We start from the raw sequence: 27,043 nt of genomic DNA on the forward strand, positions 1-27,043 counted from the left end.
ATCCTCTTCTCTACTTCTGGGAGTCCAATTATAGACATATATATTAGACTGCTTGGTTTTATTCTGGAAATCACTGATGATGTGTTCATTTTCATCTCTTTAGTCTTTTTTTCTCTCTTTTCTTCATTTGGATTATTTCTATTACTATGTCATCAAGCTGATTTATCAATTTTTCAGAGTCTAAACTGATGTAAATTTTACACAATGTATTTCTATTTCAGATATTGTATTTTCTATCTCTAGATGTTACATTTGGGTCTTGTTTATAACTTTTATTTCTGTCCTCATTCACTATTTTTGTGTCTTTCTCTATCTTCTTGAACATATTGAGCATATACATATACTGGCTGTATTAATTTTTTTGTTTGCTAATGCTAGCATTTGTCATTTTTGTCTGTTTCTATTGATTAATTGATTTTTCTTCTATTGATGGATTATATTTTCCTGCTTCTTTGGCTGCATAGCAATTTTTGAATGGATGCCAGCCATTGTAATTTTTATCTTATTGGGCACAGGGTTTTACTATTTTTGTGTAGTGTTGGACTTTTTCCTAGCACAAAATCAAGTTACTTGGACTCAGTTTAATCAATTTCAGGATGTCTTTTAAGCTGTGTTAGAGCAATTACTTAGCATCCTGATCTAGGGTTAATTTAGACTCAAAATTCACACAATGTCCTAATGTCCTGGATATAAACACAGTGTCTAAGATCCTGTATATTACTTGTATATTACGTGGTCTTTTCAATGTGGCTGGAGGGTACACAAACTTTTCTCAACCTTATTATGCTCCCCCACCAAATTTTGACCTACTGCTTTTCTGCACTTCTTACTACATCCATGGGTAGCATCCTCTTACCATGTACTGATCCATACTAAGCCAAAAAGTAAAAGGAACTCTTTCATACATCTCTGGAGATTTCTCTCTGTTATGTTTCCTTTTTTCAGACATTCTATCCCACAGATTATTATCAACTTGACCTCCCCTACTTCTGATTTTTGTCTATTCAACTGAATGAGTTCTGTGGTGTTTTTTGTTTTTGTTTGTTTGCTTTTGTTGTTGTTTGTTTGTTTGACAGAGTCTCACTGTGTCACCCAGGCTGGAGTGTAGTGGCACGATCTGGGCTCACAGCAACCTCTGCTTCCTGGGCTCAAGCAATTCTCCTGCCTTAGCCTCAGCAGTAGCTGGGATTACAGGCATGCACCACCATGCCCAGATAATTTTTGTGTTTTTAGTAGAGACGGGGTTTTGTCATATAGTCCAGGCTAGTCTCGAGCTCTTGGGCTCAATTGATTCACCTGCCTTGTCCTCCCAAAGTGCCAGGATTACAGACATGAGGCCACATGCCCAGCATTTTCTTTTCTTTTCCTTTCCTTTTTCTTTTCTTTCCTTCCTTGTCTTCTTTCTCTTTCTCTTTCCTTCCTTTCTTCCTTCCTGCCTTCCTTCCTTTTCTTCCTTCCTTCCTTCCATCCTTCCATCCTTCTTTCCTTCCTTTTTTCTTTTCCTTCTTTTTACCCTTCCTTCCTTCCTTCTTTCTTTTTTATTTTTAACTATACTACTTCTTGAAACCTGTCATTTGGTAGTAGGCTGAAGCATTCATAGGATTTACATAATTTATTTCCCTTCTTTTAGGGATCACTGCACTGTATTGCTTGTTATTCAATATCTGAAAACCGTTGTTCTATATATTTTATCTGACTTTTTTCTAGTTTAATATGTAAGAGTAAATCTAGTTCCTGTTACTCCATAATGGACAAGTGAATGTTATGTTTTTAATACTGAATATAAAACACTGTCTCTACTTTTTACAAAGTGAATCTCACTTCCTCAGCATTCATAAAAATGAAGCTCAGTTTCTAAACAACTAGTGGTATTAACTTACTTATAATATTACATTTGAGGAGAATCCTGGGGCATGAGACAAATAACCGACTTATATTTGTTGTATAATCTCACGGTCTTCTGTAATTAGTGGTTGAAACTTATGTCAGTGGTTCTCTGGTTTTTAATGTCTGGATTTGTACATATCTAGGGTAGTCTCTGGTGTTGCGACGATGTGTTTAACTTAGTTTTTTTGACTCAAGAATGACATCCATGTATTTCATTATGCCTCCATAAGAGCTTATTTTTAATAAGAATTGGCTGAACTATATTTCCAAGTATAGATATTAGAGAATCAAAGTGACTAATTCTAGAAGATAATGAAATTTCAAAAATAATTTTTATCTGCTTCCATTTCTAAATTGTCCAAAAGGACTTTACTGAAAATGAATCATAGCTAAGTTTGCCAACTTGATTCTTTAATAGGTACTTGCCTGCCCGAATAGAAATTTTTTACTTTCTTTCTTCTTTCCTGCCTCTTCATTAAAAAAAAAAAATCCCTTTTGTTCTCTTTCTCCTTTTCCCCTAAAAATGGCATATATGGCCCTCTAAACTTTTTCATTACCACACTTACCATCATTGTTCATGTCTCTATGTTTTGATTCCATGCTATTTCCTTTGCCTAGAATATGTTTACCATATTTCTTTCTTGGACAACTCTCATATATTTTTTAAGGCTCAGATCAGACACCATCAAATAGGCTAATTTGTACCAAGTTATGTATCCAACATGTATAACTATTTGTAATGACTGAATGAAAGCATAAATAAAATGAATTATCTGCTTCAGTGTCTTCCCCAGTATAATAAGTATGTAGTGGATAATAATGCAGGCTCTAGATCCAACTTTTTGACTCTTTGGGTTCAAATCCTGGTTCTACCCACTTAATAGCTATGCAACATTGGCTTTACTACTTTTTTCCCCTTGTGACTCAATATCTTTATCTCTACAGTCGTGCTTACAGTACTAGTCTTGCACAGAGTGATTGTGAAGATTTGATAATACATAAAGTGCCTAAAATCATACCTGAAGACTCCAAAAATAGCAGCTATTTTTATCAACAGGAGCTAATTTTTTATATCAGGTTCACTGATTTGTCAGTTTTGCAATTAAGTTGTCCCCTCGAGTCTCCCTTCAAATTATAAATGTTTCATGTTATCACAAGAAAGATTACCCAAAAATGACAGAATGAGAAAATTATGCTTTTTATTGTAGTCACATAAAATAGTCAGTTACACCAAGTTGTCCAAATGCATTGGCGAATTAAAGCCTCCAACTCTTACAAATTTTTATACATACATCTATGCATTTATAAATACATACATATGTAAAAGATATATATTTTCTACTAAAATAAAGTACCCAAATCTTGATATATTGGGCATAATGGGAGAGAAAATAGTCCTAAAGTTTTATCAGTTGTTGACTGTACTTTCAGAATACAAGAATCTGTTTTAGACACATTTATTCAGCTGTAATGAACTTTAATCTCCCATTCTTTTTTGAATTCTCCTAAGTGAGTTAATTTATCCAAAATATCAAAGCAAGTCATGTGGCAAACTTAATGAATCAGAGGCTAATTTTTCTGACTGTATCTGGCTCAAAGTCTAGACTTCCCAATGGAGGCATAGTTAAGCTCCATTCTTAATTTTCTTGTTTTTTGGACTGTGGTTTTTCTGCTAAGGTGATAAACAAATCAGTTGTCTGTAAATCTACATCTTCTACTAGCTTTCAATAAAGTCAGGGTTTAATGAAAAGACTTCCAATGTTTTTACATCACCCTGGCTTGATGAAATAAGACCCACCAGGATCTGGATTGTGTATCGTACTGCCTTTGTTACAGTGAAAATCTTGTTTAAGCCAAGTAAGGAGAATTATGATGCAATGATCAGTAGATCATTGAGACAGTCAACCCAAATTGAAACAAACTCCTTGTTATAGTGAAAAACATTAGTGAGAGGATGCTTGAACTTAAGAATAAAAAAGATTAAAGAAAACCTAGATGATATTAAATAATTCAGAAAATCCTCACTTCAAACACTGAGTGATTTCTATTTCCTGTTCCAATAGCTCAGCTACTTCTCCTGTGTTTTTACTATATTTTCTGCTATCTTAGACTTTTAAGAGAATTATTTGTAGTATCTGACAAGAAATTGAATTTTTAAATGCCTTTGAAAAAACTCCAACCTACTTAAGCAAGGTGAAGATGCCTAAAAATAGCTTAACCAGTCATTTCAGAATCTCTGGTGATTATATGTTCAAATGCCATTAGAGTGTATCTTATTCAAGCAGGAAAGGAAGAAGCTGTTAGCACTGAAATTGCATAAAACACGCTAAAACTTCTCAACCTCTGGGAGGCTGGGAACAATGGGAAGCCCAGACTTTTCCCATCAAAACAAAGAATGCAATATGTTGTTTTATTTTTGAAAGGGGAACAGAAGGGGAAGAGTTTTCCAATTACCTGTCCACCTCAGCTGGGCTGCCTAACTACTGATTTTGGTAAGCATCTTGTTAATGGCTTGCTTGACATGCGTGGTGGAGCTGCGTCGCCTCGTCTTGCCCTGCACCATTCTCCGGCGACGCACCTCTCGACACAACTCATAGAATATCTCCGTGATGTTCCCTTCTCCAGTGCAGGCAGAACATTCGTAAAAAGCACAGGCCAGTTCTGTGGCCAGCTTCTCTCCTTCTTCTGTGCTAACCTGCCTTGAGTGGTCCAAGTCAGCTTTGTTTCCAACCAAGATGAGAGTCACATTCTTGGGCTTCTTGATCTCATCTAGGATGTTCTTAAGTGGCAGCACTTCCTCAAAACTTCCTCGGTCAGTAATGTCGTAGACCAGCACAAAGCCTTCCCCCCATCGCATGTGCCCTTCCTTCTGAATGGCATCTTCCTGTTGGCAAAGAAAAATGGTCATCAAGAGACCTGGAAATAATAAAAGTATATGGATGCTGCTAACACTGACAGAAATCCATTAATCACTATTCTTTATATCCAAAGTCATTGAAATGTCGTGGTACTCTAATTGTACAAACTTTCTAAATTAGTTTGAAATATGTATTCATCTCAACTATTTCAGAGAACTGAAAATTTTCTAATTTAATAGATTTTAACTTTCTGCTTTTAATTTTTTCTTGCCATGTCATTAAATCTGTAATCATAAGAACTAAAGAGAAATTCTAATCTTAGTTGAGCACATCACTTTTAAGAATTTTCATCACAATTAAGGAATTAGCAAATTTTTACCAGACAAGTAGCCCCTATCCCACCTTTCAAGTATCAGAATTAGAGCCAAATTTAGCACTATGTCATTTTGGTTTGTTGTTTGTTTTAATTTTCTCTCTCTTCAGATTATAGACAATTAGCCTCCAGAAAAACTGACAAAGTATATAGAGAATCCAACTCTACGCTAAACGATTTGGCTTTTTAATTTCTTTTGCTATCTCAGTGCCCTGAAAATGTCATGTAGTACCAATGACAGAAACTCTTTTGAAGTGATTCTCAAAGTGTGTTATCTGTCCTTCAAAGGAGCATGTATGATCTGAAAAAGCATTGCTTTCCTGGTTGAGATGACGTCTAGAGGCATACACTTCCTTGCTGCCTCTCTCTTCAGAATCCGTGCTCCCTGAAGGTCAGAGAATAAGTAGGTGGTGATGAGACAGAAAAGTGGGTAATTCATTTCAAGAACATTTCTTGGTTTAAACACTTTGATTCAAGTCTTTTTTGGGGTCATAGGTCATTGATAAAGTACCATGGAAACCTTCAGCTTTCTGTCATTCCAGTGGCCATTTCGATACCTGGGAACTAAACCTGTCTATGAACCCTTTTGTATCAGAAGTCACTGACCTAATGCCAAATATTACAAGAAAGATACCTAGAATAAAGCATTCTGAAATGAAAAACAAGAAAACTTATATATAGTCATGTAAGTTTAGAATACAATGTACATTGAATCTCTTTCTTAAGGACTTACCTTACACATAAGCATATTAGAGGCTCTGAGAATTCTTTCAGTAAAGACACTTGTTTAACTTCATTTGAGCATTTCAAACACAGTTGACCATGAAAACTTATTAATAACTTGCTGTGTCACAAAATATAGATGAGAGAGTCTAACCTAGGTGATATGTGAATATTACAGTATTTTCAAAACCCTATTGAAACACTGGACAGTTTACAAAAGGATGCATATACAGATATTTACAAATATGTTAATATATGTAAAATGGCTAGTTAATTAGAGAAAAAGCTTTTAGGAATGCAAAAGTTAGTTGAAGAAAAGTGGCTTATTTTTGTTCATAGCATGGATTTCTCATTTTTATTGGACCCAGAAAATATTTTAGCTGAACTCTTTATTCACCTGGCCAGCAGTATCTAGTATCTCCATGGAAACAACTTCATCATCGATGGTTGCTTGGTGTCGGTAGGTTGATTCTAAGGGAATGAGCAAATAAAAAAAGCAAAAAGGTAAATAAATGCAACATTTAATTTGATCCTTAAAAGTAGAAAATGGGCATGGGAGAAGTATTCCTGATTTTGCAGCATAAGGAACTGTGTAGTCTAGGAAAGAGAGGATGGAAGTGCAGAAATGTAGAATCATCATACTTAGCTCCTGACATAACAAGTTCTAACACGGGAGCTAAGGACTTTCAGAGTACAGAATAGGGGGAATCTTTTTGTGTCTTTGCTACCCTATCCTTTCCTTTTTTTTTTTACAGAGTCTAGCTCTGTTGCATAGGCTGGAGTGCAGTTGTGCAATATTGGCTCACTGAAACCCAGGTTTCAAGCGATTCTCCTTCCTTAGCCTCCCAAGTACCTGGGATTACAGGTGCCCACCACAATGCCCAGCTAATTTTTGTATTTTTAGTGGAGACAGAGTTTCACTATGTTGGCCAGGCTGGTCTCAAACTCCTGACTTCAAGTAATCCACCCGCTTTGGCCTCCCAAAATGCTGGGATTACAGGCCTGAGCCACTGTACCCAGTCCTATCCTTTCCTCTGAAGATTCCAGTTTATTTTTCTGCAAGGCCAGCTCCCTGGTGCTCTTTTCCTTTTATAATGAGACCTCCACAATGTAAATTGAGAAGGTGATTTTCACAAAATGCATTCTGCCTTGATGCTTCTAAAAATCGTTTCTGGAAACCACTGTTTCTAACAAGATGACATACAAACAGCAACAAATTTCCTTCCAAACCTCAACTCTGGAAATATAACAGATACTACCAGGAGGTGAATGGTTCTTGCCAAATGAGGTAAAACTATGAGAAACTCAAGGGGTAGTAAAAGATGGTCGGACCCCAGTGTTGGGTGGTTGGTGAGGAACAGTAATCCAAAGTAGAGGAGGGCTGGGCAGCATGGAGGGGAGATGGAACTATATGGAGTCCTCTTGCTCATGCTGCCTCTTCAAAGTAGAAAAATGGCAGATAGTTAGTACCAGCTGGAGGCTGGTGGATCAACAGGAGAGTGGTCACCAAGCTACGTGAGGGGAAGAAGAAGTTAGCAGGTGCAAGAAGGCTGGGTGGCCTGATTATGCCCCATCACATAAAATGGATATCATGGGTCAAAAATAAATGCCAACTGATGTTTCTCTGTATGAAAACTAGAACAAGAGAAATAAAGAACTGAATGAATGACTGACTGACTTGATGAGAGTCAGGTTGAGGAACTCTCCCAGAAGTGTCAGTAAGTAGAAAGACGGAACATGGGAAAGTAAAATTTAATAAGAAGTATGGATAATAGAATGAGAAATCTTAGTATCCTTTATAAAATGAGCCTCAAAGGAGAGAAAATACATAGAGTGGAAATTTTTGAGGTTGTTATGGTTGAGAATTTCCCAGCATAAGAGAACAATGATAGATTTAAGATAAAAAAAACCTAGCAGGAGACATGAGGAAAAAGTTCCATATCTAAACCTATTACAGCAAAATTTAAAAATATCAATGACAAAAAAAAAAGTCTAAGGCACTGAGTAAGTAAAGCACATCACCTACAAAAAAATAGGACTCAGATTGACATAGAACTTTTTGCCAGTGAAACTGAATTTAAGATATCCATCAAAACAGTAAAACTAGGTCAAAATCAATCCAGCATTACAATTCTAGATGATTTTATCAGCATATCAGGATGAAGAGGGGGAGAAAGGCCAGAAGCAAATTTGTGTGAACTAATGTACTTGTCTGATTCCAGAAGATGATATAGCTTCTAAAAAGCTAGAAAAAGTGAACTAAGTAGTCAACAAATTAGAAGAGAAGAAACAATAAATTCAAGATAACATAAGAAAAGAAATAAAAGATAAAACATCATGAAAAAGAAAACAAAACCAAAGCATGATATTTGAAAAGATACAAAAAGAGGGCAGAATTGTAAAGATCTGACAATACTGCTAGTAAATTAAGAGAGACTATGTAATTAAAATTCAGCGTAGAAAGAAGCAATTGTACATTCTGCTGAAATAAAAATAAAATATGAGGTTTATAACAATAATTTCAAACTCATATTCTGGGAGAAAAACTCACAGATTAGTGTAAGTAAAAATACAGCACTTAAATAGATCAATAGTTATTAAATAAATTTAAATGCTAATTGTAGATCTCTCCCTACAAAAAAACAACTGTGCCAAGATAGTTTTATAGAATATTTATTTCAAACATTGAAAAAATTGTAATACACAAATAGAAAAAGTATCGCTACCCAATTCTTTTTATGGGGAAGGGATATGCTAATTCTAATAATAAGTAGCATAAGAATAAAGAGAGGAAAACCAAAAATGAAAAGGGAAATTGTAGGCTCATTTTGTATTTGAATATATATTTAAAAATTCTAAACAAAAGATTATCTAATTGAATCCAGCAGAGTAATAACTATATCATGATCAAGTAGCATTTACTTCAGGAATACAAATAGTGTTTAATTTAAAGCCTATCAGTGAAATTTGACACATTAAAGAACTAAAAGGGAAAACATAATAGAAAATGTTTTTGCTATAGTTTTTTATTTATGATTTTATAAATGGTTCAGAAAACTAAGAGTAGAAGGAATTCCTTCACATGATAAAATTTATGTCAAAAATCCCATAGCATGCATCCAATAAATAGATACGTTTTAGACACACTGTCTTTAAACTCAAAAACATAGAAAAATATATGCTATACAAACATTTAATCCAATATGGACTGCAAACTCTAGATGATAAAATAAGAAAAGAAAAAATAAATAAGAGATATGAGGATAGGAAAGGAACTTAAAAAAAGATCATCAAGGCTATAGAATTTAAGGTCAACACAGTTTCACTAGCTTTCTTTTATATCAGCAAAAGCCATGTAGGAAAGGTAAGAGTAAAAATGAAGCTACTCCCAATAATAGTAAAATAAATAATAATTATGAAGTAATAAAAATGAACAAAATCCTTCATAACTCTCCAAAAACAAAAACAAAAATTTTCTAAAATGGAAAATTTTAGAACTTTATAACAGAACATAAACTTGAATAAATAAGAAAATCCTAGGAAAATGGAGAAACAACATTTTTTAAAACGTATCAGTTTTCCCCAAAATTAATCTAGAATTTAATGCAATTCAAATGAAATGTCCAGCTGGACTTTTTGGGAAGCTCCAGAAACTTACTTAAAATTATATAATACCATGTAACATTACTCCAAACAGCATGGGACTACTAATATCAGAATGTACAAATTTACCAAGGCCTTAAGAGTAGACTCATATTTATATAGGAACGTAGTATATGACTGAGGTGGCACCAAAAATCACTTAGGAAATCATAAATGGTTCAATTAGTAGCATTTGGATTAGAACCAATAAGAGACAATTGGCCGCTAAATGCAAAAAATAAAGTTGGGCTTCTAGGGCATATGTTAAAATAAATCTGGATTGATTAGCAATCTAAACTCATCTAGAGTTGAAGAGTGAAACCTAAAGTTAAAAAAATTAAAAGTAAGAAAATATAAAACCTCATGCACAGACCAAAAAAAGTGATATAAAAAATAAATAAGTTGACTACATTAAAATTAAGAATTTTGTGCAATATTAAATAGGCTAAAGACTGGTGAAAATATTTGTGACATCGAAAGAAAGAAGCTGATTAATGTCTAAACTATGAAAAATTTTAGAAGTTAAAAAGGTAAGTGAACACAAAAGAAATATGGGCAAAGTATACAAAGAGGAAATTCACAGAGGAGGATGCCCAATTAGCAAAAACATACATCAAATGATGTTCTACCTGCTTACTTACCAGAGGGAAGCTTATAAAATGACTTTATGACCATAAGATTGGAAAAATTATAAAGCTAGGTAACATAATGCCTGACTAGGTTACAGGCAGCTTCCCTACACCAGCAATGAGAGTGTAGACTGGTGCATCATCCTGAAGAGCAATTCACTACTATTTGATGTGGGCATACCTTATGATTCTGCAACCTCCCTCTCAGGTACATGTACTAGAAGAAACCTGGCCCAGGTTCTTACAGCACTGGGTCTCAAAGTGTAGTGCCTGGACGAGTAACATGCAGACCACCTAGGAACTTGTTAGAAATGCAAATTCTAAGGCTCTACCCCACTCCTATCGGCAATCTGTGTTCTAACAAGTCTTGCAGGTGATTACGGTGCATACTAAAGCTTGAGAACCACTGAGTTAAAGGCATATTTTCCCTAGTGATGTTAGCAGTAGTTCATATTAGAGGCAATTTAGGTATTTGTCACTGGAGAGATTAGTTAAATGTGGCATAGTAAAGAATACTGTGTAGAAAACTCCAAGTAAATATGGAAAAATGCATGGATCTTAAAAGTACCACATTTAGTTATTATGGTTAGAAATGTATGTATATATAAAATTTGGCCAGGCGTGGTAGCTCAGACCTGTAATCCCAGCACTTTGGGAGGCCAAGGTGGGCAGATAACGAGGTCAAGACATCAAGACCATCCTGGCCAACATAGTGAAAACCCATCTCTACTAAAATACAAAAATTAGCTGGGTGTGGTGGTGCACGCCTGTAGTCCCAGCTAGTCGGGAGGCTGAGGCAGAAGAATTGCTTGAAGCCAGGAGGCAGAGGTTGCAGTGAGCTGAGATCATGCCACTGCACTCCAGCCTGGCGCCTGGCAAAAGAGCGAGACTCTGTCTCAAAAAAAAAAAAAAGTGTGTGTGTGTGTGTGTGTATATATATATATGTATATATATATATATATATATACATATATATATACACACACACACACACAATTTATATAAATTTAACATATATATACACAGAATACTATTTTTCCTAGATAAATATATAATAATAGCTAGCACATACTGCTTCTATTTGTACAATGTTCTAAATGTTTTACTTATGTTAATTCAGTAATTCTCACAAATATCCAATGAAGTATATATTGCTATTAGCTCCATTTTACAAGAGGAAACTGAGACGTAACAAGATTAAATAACTTGCCCAAGGTCGCACAGATAATAAATGATAGACGTGAGATCTGAGTCCAGGAAGACTAGATTTGGAGTTCAGGCTTTTAAACACTGTGCTTAGTTTCTAACACATTAGTCTCTGCACTTAAGGGAAAAAGAAGGGCCTTGGGTGTCAAAATAAGGGATGAAGGGGAAAAGAAAGTGTCATAATATAAGTCTTCCCATACACTAATAATAGCATGGCACCATGAAAAAGAGTAGTATGATTAACATAATTATTAACTCAATTCTTTGTGTCCAAACTCCCCAAATCACTAACCAATCAACCAACCCAATAAACTCAGAAGTTTCTGCTCTCATGGGGGTAGCCTGAAGCCAGTGCTTTTGTAATTAATTTTTCTTTCTACCTCGTATTTTTGACTTTCATTTCATCAACTGTTTTGCAGTCCTTTTTTGGACCACAGTTTTCTGTTACTTTACTGTAAATAAAATCTCCTGTCCAAAATACAAACTGTAGAACGCAGCTTCGCTAACCATAACCTTGCCTTCTACTTCCCTCAGCACTGTGCAGTGATCACTGCCACAGGCACGGCACATTGCTCAAGTATTTTCCAAAAGGTAAAATTTGAAAATTAGATTATGTTCAATATTTTAATAAGTGTATTTTACGTTATTGCATTCTCCTAGAATATGTAATCCATACATGGTGTATGCATAGTGATTTACAATTTTGGAATATTCCATCCCCCTACTCTTTTATGTTAAATGGGAGATTATAGTTTTGTATGATTTAATAGTTTAAAATACAATTTACTGAAGCCACTTGTCTCCGAGTGTTCTTTCAATGATTTTCTTTTTTCATCTTCAGTGCCCCCGTGTGAGGAAGACCAGCCCAGACAGCATCACTCATGTTAGGGAGCCCTTTGGCTTCTCACGCCACTGCTCTTTACTGTCCTTTGTGCTGATTTCCCTTTTAAAAAGACTGGCATCAGTCCTAGATCCTGGAAGACGGAGTTCTGGGCTCTATTCCATTTCTTTGCACTACAAGTTGTCTGAGAGACAGGGACATTTTTCTCTGCTGCTTCCATGACAAACAGGATATGTATTTCAATCACAGAATCCCACAGTAGGGGAGAAATGGAATATAATAAAAATTGCATAAAGTTGTGTGATTCTTTGGCTATTTGTTAACTGAAACAGAAAGGATAAAATGCAGGAAATGAGAGAATGTCTGCCCCAGACATAGCAGCGGGTGGTAGCAGTGATTTCGTCTAAGCTGAATACTGGTTTCATACCATTTTAAGCATTTTTTTTTTTTTTTCTGTAAGCTTCTCTCTCTCATTAAAAGCCCATTTTCTCTATGTGTAAAAACAACGGAAGTATTGCCCCAAAAGGCAAAATGTTCTGCATCTATGTGCTAACTTTCCCAGAGTTAATTCTAAAAAAATGTATTAAGTAGTTTTTGAAATTAGATTGCACTATGCATCTTAACACATAAAAGAAAATGTGTATGTGTTTGTTTGGTGGATATTCTTCTGATTTTGTTCATACTAAACAAAAATGATAAATTGAGGCTCTTTTGTGAAAGCTGGGGGGATGGTTATTTAGGAGATAGTTTCAAATGAGCCAAAATGTTGTATACTGTAAGAAAAATATGAGTTTCCAAATGGAATGAGGCATTAAAAGTCATACTTGAATTTCACTGTATATGAGTGATATATAATTTAAAATCTGCGCTCACTAGTACTTTAATAACTGTAAGTGTAATTTATGTACTCTAGGAGGAGTTGATGCTTAAAGGGATGTTGCATTGGTTAGTCTTTTTACTGATTTAGCTTTTTTTTTTTTTTNTTTTTTTTTTTTTTCAAATTTCAACATGTTGGTATGGACACTTAGCTAGCACAGTAACAACAGCAATTAGTAATGCTGATTTATGCTGGAATGGAAATTGTACCGAGTGGAGCTCTATTGCTAGTCTAATCACAACTGGCCATGTCATTTTGATTAAATTTGCTTCTTTGTACCTGTTTCCTTATTTGTCAAATGACAATCTCCAAGTTCCTTGAGGTGCCAGTACTAAATAATTAAATAATTCTATGAGTTGGCTAAGCACTTCTGCTTTAGAATCTAGTGAAGATAGTTTGTTCTGAGTATATCTATTTGCATATGAGCCATTTCAAGCAGCAGGAGGTGTTAAGGCAGGCGAGAAGAACCAGACACAGAACCAAAGAACTAGTGGGTCTAACATCTCCTGAGTCCCATCCTCACACCTGTTGGAGCCTTTTCTAAGCAGATTGAAACATAGTGCCTCCAACGTACCAGTCGCAGTAGTGATAGAGGCTGAAATACAATCTCTCTCTTCCTCTTCAAATGCCTCCAGCACACACACACACACACACACACACGCACACAGACACAGAGTTACAGGCACACACATTCTAAGCCTCTATCTGTATTCTCTGCTGTGATAAGAATTCTTCAGGGTAATATGACTCTTGGAGGTAGTAATTCACTTCTTGTTTGGGATCCAATCAGAACACGGACCTTGTTCCACAACCCAGTCATTGCTGCCACCACCATCACGGGGTTTTCATGGTTAGATTGTCCAACTCCCACATCTTATGGGCTTCAGTGGTGGTTTTCAAATGTGGTTCATAGACATCCGTGTGCTGGCCACCCACAAAGATCTCACTGATCAACAGTGAAATAAGAAAAATTAAAATAAAACTAAAATTGTTCAATGTAAACAACTGATTTTTTTTTTTACATTATATCCTTCAAAACACTTAGACGTTAAAGCAATTTCTTTCTTTTATAAAGCGCAAGTGGAGCGTAGGTTTAACTCCCTCTCACTTTTCTTCCCTTGCCAGCATCCCTAATTAAATTCTTAGGATAGGCTTTCTCCATGAAAACGCAAAAGCGAAAAACAAACAAAAAAAAACTGGGTCTGAAATCGAAAGGTTTAGGACTCACTTGCTACTATAATAGCAAGCATTTTCTTCACTGAATTATTTCAAAGCAGTAAATATTCTAATTGTGTTATGTAGTATGGTCAGAGTTTTCAGCTTCTTGTGCAGTCACAATTCTGTTCCAGGTTGAAAAACTGCCTCATGTTTCTGATGATACATTGACTTCAGAATTTAGGACTGCTTTTTTTTGTATAGAAGCCACCTGGCTTTTTAATGTAGTTATCTCTTTTGGTGGTGGTTTTGAAACTTTTAAAGTAGCCAATGTGGTTTTATGGTTTGGATCTGTGTCTCCACCCAAATCTCATGTTCATTTGTTATCCCTGATGTTGGAGGTGGGGCCTGGTGAGGGGTGATTGGATCGTGGAGTGATTTCTTATGGTTTCACACCATCCCCTGTGGTGATGTCATTACAACAGTAAGTTCTAGTGAGTGAGATCTGTTTCCTTTTTTTATTTTTTAGATGGAGTCTCGCTCTGTCACCAGGCTGGAGTGTGGTGGCATGATCTGGGCTCACTGCAACCTCCACCTCCGGGGTTCAAGTGATTCTCCTGCCTCAGGGTCCTGAGTAACTTGGATTACAGGCACGTGCCGCCGTGCCCAGCTAATTTCTGTATTTTTAGTAGGGATGGGGTTTCACCATGTTGGCCAGGATGGTCTTGATCTCCTGCCCTCGTGATACACCCACTGCAGCCTCCCAAAGTGCTGGGATTATAGGCATGAGCCACTGTGCCCGGCCAAGTTCTGGTTGTTTCAAAGTGTGTGGCATACCCCCCACATCATGGTCCTGCCATGTAAGATGCCTGCTCCCACTTTCCATTCCGCCACAAGTAAAAGCTCCTTGAGGCCTCCCCAGAAGCAAAGCTGCCATACTTCCCGTATAGCCTGCAGAACCAGGAGCCAATTAAACCTCTTTTCTTTATAAATTACTCAGTCTCAGGTATTTCTCTATAGCATTATGAGAATGGACTAATACAGTAGCCATGTATTCAACAAAAAATCCTGTCTTCCTTAAGGTAGTATGAAGTTAAACTCAGGAAATGCCAATTTCCCTTGAATCAAATGGATTGAGAACCCCTCTATGCTGGAACAAAAGTGACCTCTTGTACACACGCACATACACACAAATCCAGCCTCCAGTGTGAGAGAATTAATGAAGCCCTCACCTGGGAGTGAGTCATATATCCATTATTCCTGAAGTCTGATGAAAGCGCTTGTTGCTTAGCAGCTGCCATCCTCTTTGAACAGTAGTGTAGAAGGTCACTCAATAAAGTTTCATTATTCTTACTGAAGGAAGCCTGCTCTACATATAACTGATGCAGGCAGATTACTATTAATAGCAGTTGTTTCTCAGAATGAATAAGACAAAAGGGAAAATGGTTCAACTAAGACTAATAAAGAATAATAAGATTAGGTACTGGAACGCATTCAGAGAGAGTACATTTTATGAGATCATATCTTATAAGCTTCATCTTTCATTTAGATATATGGATATAGCAATAAAAATTCGTATTTTTAAAATTAAACTCCCGTAAATTATTAATATTCTCAGATAATCTCTGTAAAGCTTATGTAAGTAATAAAAATATAAGAGCAGAATAAGCATTCACTTCGGTGGGTGAAATAATAAAGAATTTTTTTTAATCAGGTACATTTTTAGATACAAATATATCATCTTAAAATTGGTGTGGCTACATTTAAAAATATACTGAAAAATTTGGATGTGAAAAAATATAATCTATTTAAAAGCAAATACAGAAGAATAAATAATAAATGTAGGAACATGCTATTCTCCTAGATTAAAAGATGGAATAACATAAAGATATGAATCTTCTCAAAGTAATTTATGGATCTAGTGCAATTCCAATCAATATAATGCCATATTATTACAGAGTTTCTAAACTTGATCTGGAACATCAACTGGACAGAGTAGCCAAAATAATTTTGTTAAAAAGTAATGAGGAAAGACTTTCTCTACAAAGTATCAAAGTGTTCTGTACAGCATACTATTATCAAAACAGTGTGCTGCTTCCGTTTGGCGTGAAAAGCAAATCTAGTATGGTGTCCTGGTATAAACAATTTGACATAAGAAAACATTGTATTTGAAGTAGTGGAGAAAGGTAGAGAATATTTAACAAATAATAGGAAGAAAACTGTTCAATGATTTGGACAAAAATGTTGGATTTTCACCTTGTACTTCTTACTAAAATGAATTTCAGAGATATTAAATAGTCAAATGCTAAGTAAACTGTAAGTCAAATGCTAAGTAAACTTAGTACCTTCCTTATTGTTTTCCTTCATAGCACTTATCACTATCTCACACAGATTTGTTTATTGATTCTTCTCTCTTTCCTGGGCTGTGCACTCAAAAAAGCCAAGGCTTTCTCTTTCTGTGTATTGATTTATCCTTAGCACCCAGAATGCTTTGACACACAGGAGACACTTGATAAATATTTGTAGAATGACTGAACAAAAACAATGAAAGAAGTCTTCAGCAACAAAATATGTAGAGTAAAAGCTGTTAAGAACATAACAAGACATTGATGGGAAGAGAGTAGTAACGGAAGATTTCAAAACGTGTTGTCACATGGGTAACTGATTTTTTTTAAAGATGGCAATCAACACAGGTAAAAGAACAATGTTTTCTCAATGCAAGTGCAAGATGCAGGTAACCTGTGTGTACAATGGTAAATAGACTACAGCATGGGTGACATAACAGCAAACCTCATGGAGCCATTCCATCTCCAGGTACGTTGCCCAGAGCAAGTCTCTCTTGAGTGCCTCCAAAGAAGCTGGTTGTAACACTGTTTCTAATGGTAAGACTTTTAAACAGCATAAATGCCCATCATTAAGGTCATAAGATATATAAAATTTTGAATATTCGTAGGAGGGACACTTTATGTCAGATAAAATGGATGAACTCATGTATATTGGTCGGAGTGGATAGATATTAAAAGCATAGTGAGTAAATAAGGCAAAGGCATAACTGTAAATCATGTATAATATTGATTTATGATAATTTTTAAAAGCAATAATTATATATGTTGTTTATGAATATTTATATAAATGTTAAAATATAAAAAAATGGATTTTTAAAAAAATCTTCCTCCCTTTTAAATTGAAAATCTTGGAGTGAAAAAGAAACAAAACAAAGAAGTTTTTTAAAAAACCAGGAAGAGTGTTTGCCTACATTTTATACATCAACATTATTGCTACTTTTAAGATCCACAGACATCATATTTTGCTGCTGCTTCTCTCCTTCTTTCTCCATAACAGACTGTAGTCAGATGTATTGGAGAGAAGAAAAGATAGAAATGTATTTTATTTTCCCTAAAATTCATATTCAGTAGTTTTATTTTTCTGTTACTCGTCTCAGGATGCCATTCTATTACGTGCCAAATTTTGCATGTCCATTTTATCCTTTTTCTCCCATTAGAATGATACTGCATTTTTCTGATGTGAGGCCAGCGTGTTGTTCCCATTTCCTTTTTTCGTGGCTGAAGCTTGACCTAATTTCTTCATCTATGTATTAAAATCCTGCAGGGTTCTAAGCACAGACAGCATGAAACACACATCTAACTTCATAGAGAGCTTCTTTGCATGATTTGAAAAGCACTTCCAAATCAGCTAAAAGGAGCTTAAAAATGTTGCAACAGAAAATATTATTTTTTCTTTGGGTACATAAACTTTGATTGAAGAGGAGATGGAAACAAAATTTGACCTACCGAGAGTGGGATCATATTCCCAGATGAACCGTTTGGTCAGAAATCTCACTACAAGAGCTGTGAAAGAAAAGAGCAACATTTCAAAACATAATTTGTTAATTTGCTTAGCATGCCGTCTTTTTAAGGAAAGCAAAATGTTTCATACGACCCTATACATGCTTTATATTTCCTTGGTATAAAAACCTAATAAATTTTTAAAGTTTATTCAGGTAATTTTCCGATTTTATATTATGGCTTAAAAAGTGTTGTAATATTTTAATGGGTTTATTGTGCATTAGTCAACAATTAGATTTATTGCTTTAGTCACAAGGTTAAAAACAAAACTATAATGTGAAAATGCTCATATATAAAATTTTCAGCAAAATGATGAATTCAGATATAAAGGTCACAATACAGGTATCCGAAGTTTGAATATTGATACGGATTGGGAAAGGCAAGTTAAAAATGTGGTAATTTGTAGTGTAATGAAAGATCACTAGCAGATAATTTGCATTTTAAAAAAGTAAATATTAAAAGTTAAGGATTCTTATTAGAGATCCATTAAAACGCATCAAAAGTAGCACTGACAGAATGCAGTCAGAGTCAAGTTCTGGAACTATGCCACACACTTTTGGCATGATCTCCTCAATCCTCATTTCATCTTTATGAGGCAGGCACTATGATAATTCCCATTTTTCAGATTAGAAGACTGAGGCTCTGAGGGGTTAACTCATTTAACTAAGCTTATCTAGTTAGTTAGTGGGCCATTAAGGATTTGAATCCAGGAAATCTGTAACTAATCCATTGTACCAAACTGAATTTAAGTCGTAGGCCATCTGGATAATATTTAACTGGAAGATGGGTTGGAGAAAAGTGCTCTAATATGTGGATTTTATTGTCCTTGTAAATTGATGAGACATATACCAAACATTTTACTTGTAGTATAGTTGAAAACAGTAGTTTTAAATTAAGAGAGGAAAAAAAATTTTGGAGGGGGATGTCACTGGCACTTAAAAAATGGAATGAAAGCATTGGATCTTTTTCCTGAAAAATTATACATGCACACAATTTGGCATATGATTTAGCAGGCTCATGAGCCTTCCATAGACCCTTGATGGTCTCCCTGGGATCCCACTGACCTTAACGAAAGAATCATTGTCTACATATTTTACAGTTTCAAAATACCCATTAGTGTATTTTTATTTTTACTGAAATGCCCTGAATGTAGGAGCCAAAAGATAACCCTTGAAGAAATAAAACTAGTTAATGGAAGGTCACTGTCAGTCTTTGCCTATTCTCACTTTTAGAAACAACAAAGGCATAACCTCCTCCTGTGAAGTCTCATATGAGAGATGGTAGTGAAAACTGCAGCAAGGAATTTGCAAAACAGAGCACAACGTGGCTTCATGACTGGGGGCTGGAGATGGAAAGTAGCAATGTTCTTTGTAATTACAGAGTGTGAGGCTGAATTCGGGCCAAAATATTTGCAGTGCCTAAAGTAGCAAGGTCACTGACCCTGTAATACTTCCCACAGTGACTGTACTTGTGGTCTTATCTGCAGTCTTCCGAGTCTGTCACTGTTCACTTTCTTGAGACTGAGATGTATTTTTATGTGCAGGATGCAGTAAGCAGCAGACATTTTTTTCTTTTTCACAACTAGCAACTTTAATAAACATAACAGCTTGTGGGATTTAAAGAGTTCCATCTTTTGTTAGACTATGTAGTTTTTTGCTTTTTTCTTTTGAGACGGAATCTTGCTCTGTGGCCAGGCTGGAGTGGAGTGGCACAATCTTTGCTCACTGCAATCTTCGCCTCCCGGGTTCAAGTGATTTTCCTGCCTCAGCCTCCCCAGTAGCTGGGATTACAGGAGCGTGCCACCACACTCAGCTAATTTTTGTAATTTTAGTAGAGAAGAGGTTTCACCATGTTGGCTAGGATGGTCTCGATTTCCTGACCTTGTGATCCACCCGCCCCAGACTTCCAAAGTGCTGGGCTTAACAAGCCTGAGCCACTGTGCCCGGCCAGACTACGAAGTTTTAACACTAAATGCCACAACCTAGAAAAACTAATTATCTGTCATCATTAAAAAATGAGCTTAATATTTACATGAGTGAAGTTTATAGTTCTTCAATTTCGAAACCATTTTAATTTGAATCATTTCTCAAAATCTTTAAAAAATGTAGTAGACACTCCATCGGCTTTCCGAACCAAGTATACTGAACATAATTGAATCATTTGTAAATGTCTGGATCTCAGTTAAGAACCTTGGTTAGTGCCTGTGCAGTTATGTAGCAATGTTTTCTGAAGCTGTAGAGTGGATGAGGCAAAACAATGCTAGAGTGCTAGAGTTTTTGAGGGTATATGTATATGAATATTCAAAAACTCAAAATCGTCATATATTAACTTATATATAAATAATATTCAAAACAGTTGTATAATTTATTAAATTTAAATAATATATATTCAAAATAATTATTTTATTAAATTGAAATAATTTTTATCCAAAACTTATGTAATACATTTAATAAATTTATTAAACTATTAATAAATTAATAAATTATTTTAACAATAATTTGTAAAAATGGGTACTATAAATATTTACCTAATTTCCTTTTGACTCCCTGCCCTCTCCATCCCAATATCTTGAGCAAAGTTTGTCTTTTGAAGTAAAATGGTATTATTGATTATCTTTACTGCTACCAGAGTCTGATTTAAGGCCTTGTTTCTCCAGAAGTTTTAAGGTTTGACATATTTAATTGATAGTTACTGTTGAGTCTCTGCCTTCTGAAATATTTTATTTTCTTCCCATTGCCTTGACAACTCATACCTTTCCACTAAACAAGCCAAGCATGTCCAATGGCTAATTTAGGGAAGAATATTTTCCTCCTTTTGCCTAATTTACAACCTACTTGGCTAATTCTTCATCATCTGAGTTCTGTTTAGTATTACTGGTACAATGAATTTCGTGATGATTAATGAAAGGTGGTTTCTAACAAAATGGAAAATTCAGTAAGAATAATTTAATCCAAGAAAATATTTTAAAAAGTCACTTAATGTAATGATTCATTGGCATGATACTCCATTTATAAGTAAGAGCTAAAAGGTAAAACTGTTAAAGGAAAATAGTCATGTTATTTCTAAAAATTAACAAATTTGTGCTACTTACTCAAAATAATTCCTGACATCATTATCAAGAAGTGTGCATCAGAAGTGCCAGATTTAGTGTCAGAATAATATTTTAAAATGAAAATTAATTAGGTATGATCTGTACAACAAATCAGCTTCAGCAAGAAATAAATTCTTCAAGGTAAATGAAAACTAACACACATGCTATTCCTTATTTAAGAGTCATATTCAAGAGCAATTCAGGCAAAGCTTTCAAATGTTACCTTTCAGTATCATACATGAAAACTATGTCATTACTTTTCTTTATAGAATTCATAAAGTAACTTGATTAACAACGTATATAATGTAATTTTTTCTAAGCTACTTAAGTATATGTAACCTCCTAAACAGTTGTGATTGTTCTTTTCTACAGGTCTCCAGGTATACAGCTATTGCTATATAACAAATCCACCCTCAAAACTCTGTAGCATACAGTAAGTATTTATTATGGAAAAAAATTGGAAAAATTTTTCCAGATGGAAAAATTATAATTTATTTATGGGACTGGGGTGAGTTGATTGCTTTGGAAAAATGTAACTAAAAGTGTTTAAAATGGCCAGGACAGATTTTTTTTAAGTTAGGAAAAGAATTTCTGCTCCAGTTAAAAGTGCTTCAAGGAATACTACTCATCACCTGCACATCATGAATACAGTACCTTTTGAATTTTGTCTGTAATCTGGTAACACACCCCAAAAAGACTCTTGATTTAATATATACTCTACAACAGTGCAACATTCATATAACAATGAAAAGTTGCTAAGGATGTATATTAAGTGTTTTTTATCATTTTCATTCTGTGACCTGCAGTACCTTCACAAAAAATACATAGTTACTTTTAAGCTGTAGGATCAGGTATCTTTAAAATACTTTTTAATGGACCTCTACAAGAGTTTGCCAAGTTTGGGACAATTCTGTCGGAAAGAGTTTCAAATGTTTAGTGAAAAACAGTAATTTCTGTTATATAGAGAGAAGGCAACTGACACAAGAGCAGAAAATCAAACACCGCATGTTCTCACTCATAGGTGGATATTGAACAATTAGAACACATGGACACAGGTAGGGGAACGTCACTCACGGAGGTTTGTTGAGGGGAACTAAGGGAGGCACAGCCGGGGACGGGGAGTTGGGGAGAGATATAACATGGGGAGAAATGCCAGATATAGGTGATAGGGAGGAAGGCAGCAAACCACATTGCCATGTGTGTACCTATGCAACAATCCTGTATGTTCTTCACATGTACCCCAAAACACAATTTTTTATACACACACACACACACACACACACACACACACATATATATAAATAGAAGGCAAATGTAGATAATACTAGCACAACTTTAGTCCATTATGGGTTGTGATATGTATATTTAACACTTGTTATCTGAATTTTTTTCCTATGTTGATTTACAACCAAAGAATTAGAAATGTTAAAACTTAAAAACTACATGAAGAAATTATAATAAACTTACATAGTATCCTAAGTATGAAACTTTTCAAAGTTGGGATGCCTCCAGGAGATAGAGTAGCTCTCTTCATTTCTCCTCCTTTTTCATTTCATTATAGTACTTACAGTATAGCCACTTGACATTACCTTGACCAGCAAAAATCAGGAGGCAGTGATGTACATTACCAAGCCCACAAGGGTTGTAGAATCAACACTAAATTGCTTCCAGTTTGACTTTTATGATCTATAGTGAAAATGTCATAATAAATAAAGCAATTGTTTAAAAAATAGTGGAAAAGAGAAGAATAGAGGATTTAATACAATGTGGGAACTGTTTTCTCATTTCATTAAGCAAGACCTCAATTTAAATAATATCATAAAAATTATAATGGGAAAAAGTTTAACAGTAATGAAGTAGTGTTATTATTATCCACATTCATTTAGTGTGTGCACTACTAGGTTAGATATTGTGATAAATATTTACAAATGTATCTTTACTTTTCAGTTCCTTATAGCATGGTATATATGGATATGGATATGAATACAATGTATGTATATCGATGAAGAAATTGAAGCTCAAATTGTTTACATTTCTTCCGAAGATGTGGGCTACTCTTTTCTAGCCTCAGGATCTACATCCTCTTTTTATAGATGAGGCCTTTGCTACCAGGGAGCTTAAGAGTCTTGTGTAGTGTATTCCTCTATTATTTAAACCCTTAATTTGAAAAATTCCATGGAGAATGTTGTATATACCTTAATGTACATACATTTTTACACAAACATTCTTCCATTTGAAAAAAAACGCATGAGATTTCTTCTTTAGTGGGGAAAATATCCATGACCAGAAACCATGGCAACACAGAAAGAAAACATGAATTTCAAGAAGCAAGAAGAAACTTTTAGATAAATAAGATTTTTATTTTTCTCTTGAAAAGGTCTTTAAGTATGCTGCAGATGAGGAAAACAAGTATCTGAAGATGTAGGCGATAAAGTAGTATGTGAAAAGCAAATGTTTGCTTATGAGTTTCCTCAGTCCCTAACAATACAAATTAGCATATTGGGAACCATTTAAGGCAGTGAGGAAGTCAGCAAAGAAACTGAGATACAGTTCTTATTTATAAAGTGTTGAAAGTTTGCACCTTTGCCGGTCCCAGGAAAAATATAAAGATATGTGGGTAATTTTGAATATTATCCAATTGAAGTCCTGTTACGATACCTAGGATTGCTATTGTAAGGACTGGGTAAAAAGGAAGCCAAATTGAGGCGAGCTGAACTCACTTGGGTGCCTCACAGGGAGCAAAATTTGTGTTTTCCAGAAAAACTCTAGTAGATAAAATAGAAGTAATATGTATGATGTGTCAGCCTCATAAAGGCTTGTGTTCCAGCTTAGGGATAGCAACCAGGGACAACAATGCAGTGGGTCTCCTAAATAAGAGGAATTCAGCTCTACATTTTTCCCTCCCTCACCTGCACCTCAAGCAGCCTTCTGTTCAATCAAGCCTCCAAATTGAATTTTCCAATTCCCTGTCCCCTGTCAAACACTTTTGGTTCTTCATACCTTGTTCCTGGGTCTCTGATCACCAGCCCTCAAGTCCATGTTCTGTTTTTCCTTCCTTTCTTTTCTGTGACTGTTCTGGCCCCTCCAAGAAACATGGGCCACCGTGCCTCAGATGGAGGTGTGAAGTATGAGATCTCAGCACCGAGTGAGACCTGGTCTAGAAAACCACATGGGGACTATGACAGCTTGTTGAAGCTTCATCTTCACAGCTGTTTGTGATGGCTGAGACCAAGATTATGCCAGTTCGGAATATTGGAGTCCTTAGTCAAAGGGGCTGAAAAACTATTTCTGAACTGAGGAGCTGTACTGGAAGGGAATGGAAATGAGCTGGATTGGAAATAAGATGTCAAAAGAAACCCCAGAAAATTGTGTGATTTGAAATGTCCAATCTTAAAAAAGAGGCTCAGAGCAAAGATGTGTGCACAAAATCTAGATTTCCAATATATTTGCTGATAATTGAATGCAATGATTTTCAAATGCTTATCCATTTTGATCTCCTATCAAATCTTCCTCTGTTTCTCCACATATGTGACTTTCACACACATTCATTTAGTCAATAAATATGTGCAAAGCACCAAAGAAAGCAAGACTGAAAGGATGTGCTAGGCAAGATATTAGAAATGACTTTATATTAAAGCTAAACTATGAGCTGAGTCTTAGAAGATTGAAGCTCACTATTTTAGGAAGAGCATTTCAAGCAGAGAGAAAAGTCCAAAACACAAGAGAGCTAGTTCAGTTAGGAATCACATGTGGTTAAGGGTGGATAGAGTGGCATGTGGGGGGAGCTGTGTTGGGGGTTGGGGGTCAGACTATGAGGTTCTTTAGAGCCCAGACTATGAAGAAGCTCATATGTCACATTAAGGAGCTTGGGTTTTACTCTGAAGTTTTTGAGCATACAGGGGTTCTGAGTACGAGAATGGCTCAATTTGATTTGGTCATCTTGGGGACTGTTCATTGATTAGACGGGGAGAGCGAGGGAGAGAGATTAGTGCAAAGACTCCATATGAAAGAAAAGTCTGGAGGTAGCATTATTATCGGAGGCTGAATATATGGGGAAACAAATTAAAAATGATGTTGGACTTAACATTAATGAAAACCTCATGTAGAGAATTACCATCCATCCATTCATCCATCCTTCATTCTGTCATTCATCTGCCTATCTATCAATCATACATACATAATTCTTGAATGTCTATCATGCCCCAGGTACTGTGCTAGGCACTGTCCCATAAGCAGTGGGCATCAAAGCCTGAAGCTGGAGGGAGTGATCCTTGCCAGAGAGCTGCCTTCTAGTGGGTGGTGGCATGCAGTGGGCATTGTTAAGATGTTCCAGGTAGACAGTTTAAGTAGAAGAGGGCTTAACTAAGAATTCTGTTTTCAAATTCATCTCATGGTGGCCTCTCTTGCTTTTTATGTTCTCCTCCATCTAAACTCCTCAACTGTTTTAGCTAAACTAACAAAGTGAACAGATGAAGCTAGAGGACAAACATCTCTTCATATAGTGATTGTTTCTGAAGGAGCCCTCTCCCTTACCCCTTATTTCACCTGTCCCCTTTTTCTAATCCCTGTGAAGGTCAAAATTAATTGACATTGAAAAAAAAGGAAACATTTGGCTTTACAAAAATAAAATTGAGCAATTTAATGGAAATTTAAAATGAATGCTATATAAAATGCATGTTTTATAATGCCAGGAGTTAAAATGAGAAGTAAATTAGTTCCAGATGGGGCTCTAGGGATTGCTTTTAAATTACTGTGTTTGCTTAAGCCTGAAAATTTTTACTTGTCTTGCATTCTCACGAAAATATCACTGAGAACACATCAGTTCTCTGTACAAAGCATTTCTTAAGGCTAAGTGGTGTAATCTCCAAGAATTATTAGGGAAACACTTTTGTTTTTGAAAATCGAGGCTGGGAGTCTAGCTTCAGTGCATCTCATGTTCTGAAAATTGACTCTTTTTTTTTAACTTGGGAATGATAAGGTAAAGATTAATTTGATCCTGGTAGTTTGGTTTTAGGCTGACACATGATGAGGAGAAAAATGACAGAATCTTTGCTTTTAATTCCTAAAATATTTGATAAGCAGTAGAGATATTGGAATGCTTAAAAAGAATGCAAAATCAAGAAAAATGTTAATTTTCTATAAAAAATTAACTGGTACAATTGAATGACAGTATTTTCTTGAAGAATGTAAATTAAAAGTGAAACCAAGAGAAAATAAATTTGGAATATGATATTCAACTGATTTGATTTTATCTTTTTGTTTTTGTCTTGAAGGTCAATAAATCAAAAGCTATGGGTTTTGGGTCCAAGATTTCAAACCAGTTTTATATAAGTTTATAAATATTATTTATGTTAATTTAAAAAGTGGCAATTAAGAAATAAATTACTAAATTTCCCAAGCCAGTGCTTTTAATTTAATAACTTATACTTTGTACTAAAGCATCATGTTAAACAGAATTATTTGTAATGTATTATGCATTTTGTTAAGTTGTTAAGGGAGTTGGATATAAAATTTAGATTTTTAATTTTTGCTTTTTTTGGAAAAAGAAATACATATAGTGTTAATACCTAAATTTTTTTTTTCCTACACTTATATTACTAGGCCACATAAGACATTGACAACTGAAAACATTTGGACTTTATTGTGGGCATAAAAATGACTCAGGGCGACTAAGTATCCCAGAGAAGCAGAGAACTATCTGGCATAATCCTCACTGGGTGATCTCCTCTATACAGATCTGAGAATCTTATAAGTGACTCTCTTCATGACATCCTTCACTCTAGACTGATCTGGCTTCCTGCCCATATGGACACATACAGTTTTAATAGGCTGTGCCTATGGATTCTAGTCCAGTGGGAAAACCTCTAACAGTAGTGTGTCTCCATTGCAGCCCAAACACCACTCCCATGGCTACCT

General features: G+C 35.3%; 1 protein-coding gene across 2 annotated transcripts in view; it reads right to left on the minus strand.

Annotated features, from left to right (window-relative positions):
* Positions 1-3,061: 3,061 nt before the first annotated feature.
* Positions 3,062-27,043, minus strand: part of RERG (RAS like estrogen regulated growth inhibitor) — a 115,543-nt gene continuing 91,561 nt past the window's right edge. Inside the window, exons 3-5 of one of the 2 annotated variants that reach the window (XM_017528545.1) lie at positions 17,983-18,039; positions 6,239-6,312; positions 3,062-4,771 (exon numbers count right to left, since the gene is read on the minus strand). In XM_017528545.1, coding sequence (XP_017384034.1) covers positions 4,364-4,771; positions 6,239-6,312; positions 17,983-18,039 — 539 coding nt within the window. In that variant the 3' untranslated portion in view covers positions 3,062-4,363. The remainder of the gene's footprint in view (positions 4,772-6,238; positions 6,313-17,982; positions 18,040-27,043) is intronic. The other variant, XM_017528564.1, reaches the window with a different exon arrangement.

Source organism: Cebus imitator, unplaced genomic scaffold (assembly GCF_001604975.1).
Source record: "Cebus imitator isolate Cc_AM_T3 unplaced genomic scaffold, Cebus_imitator-1.0 Scaffold2, whole genome shotgun sequence".
NCBI lineage: Eukaryota > Metazoa > Chordata > Mammalia > Primates > Cebidae > Cebus > Cebus imitator.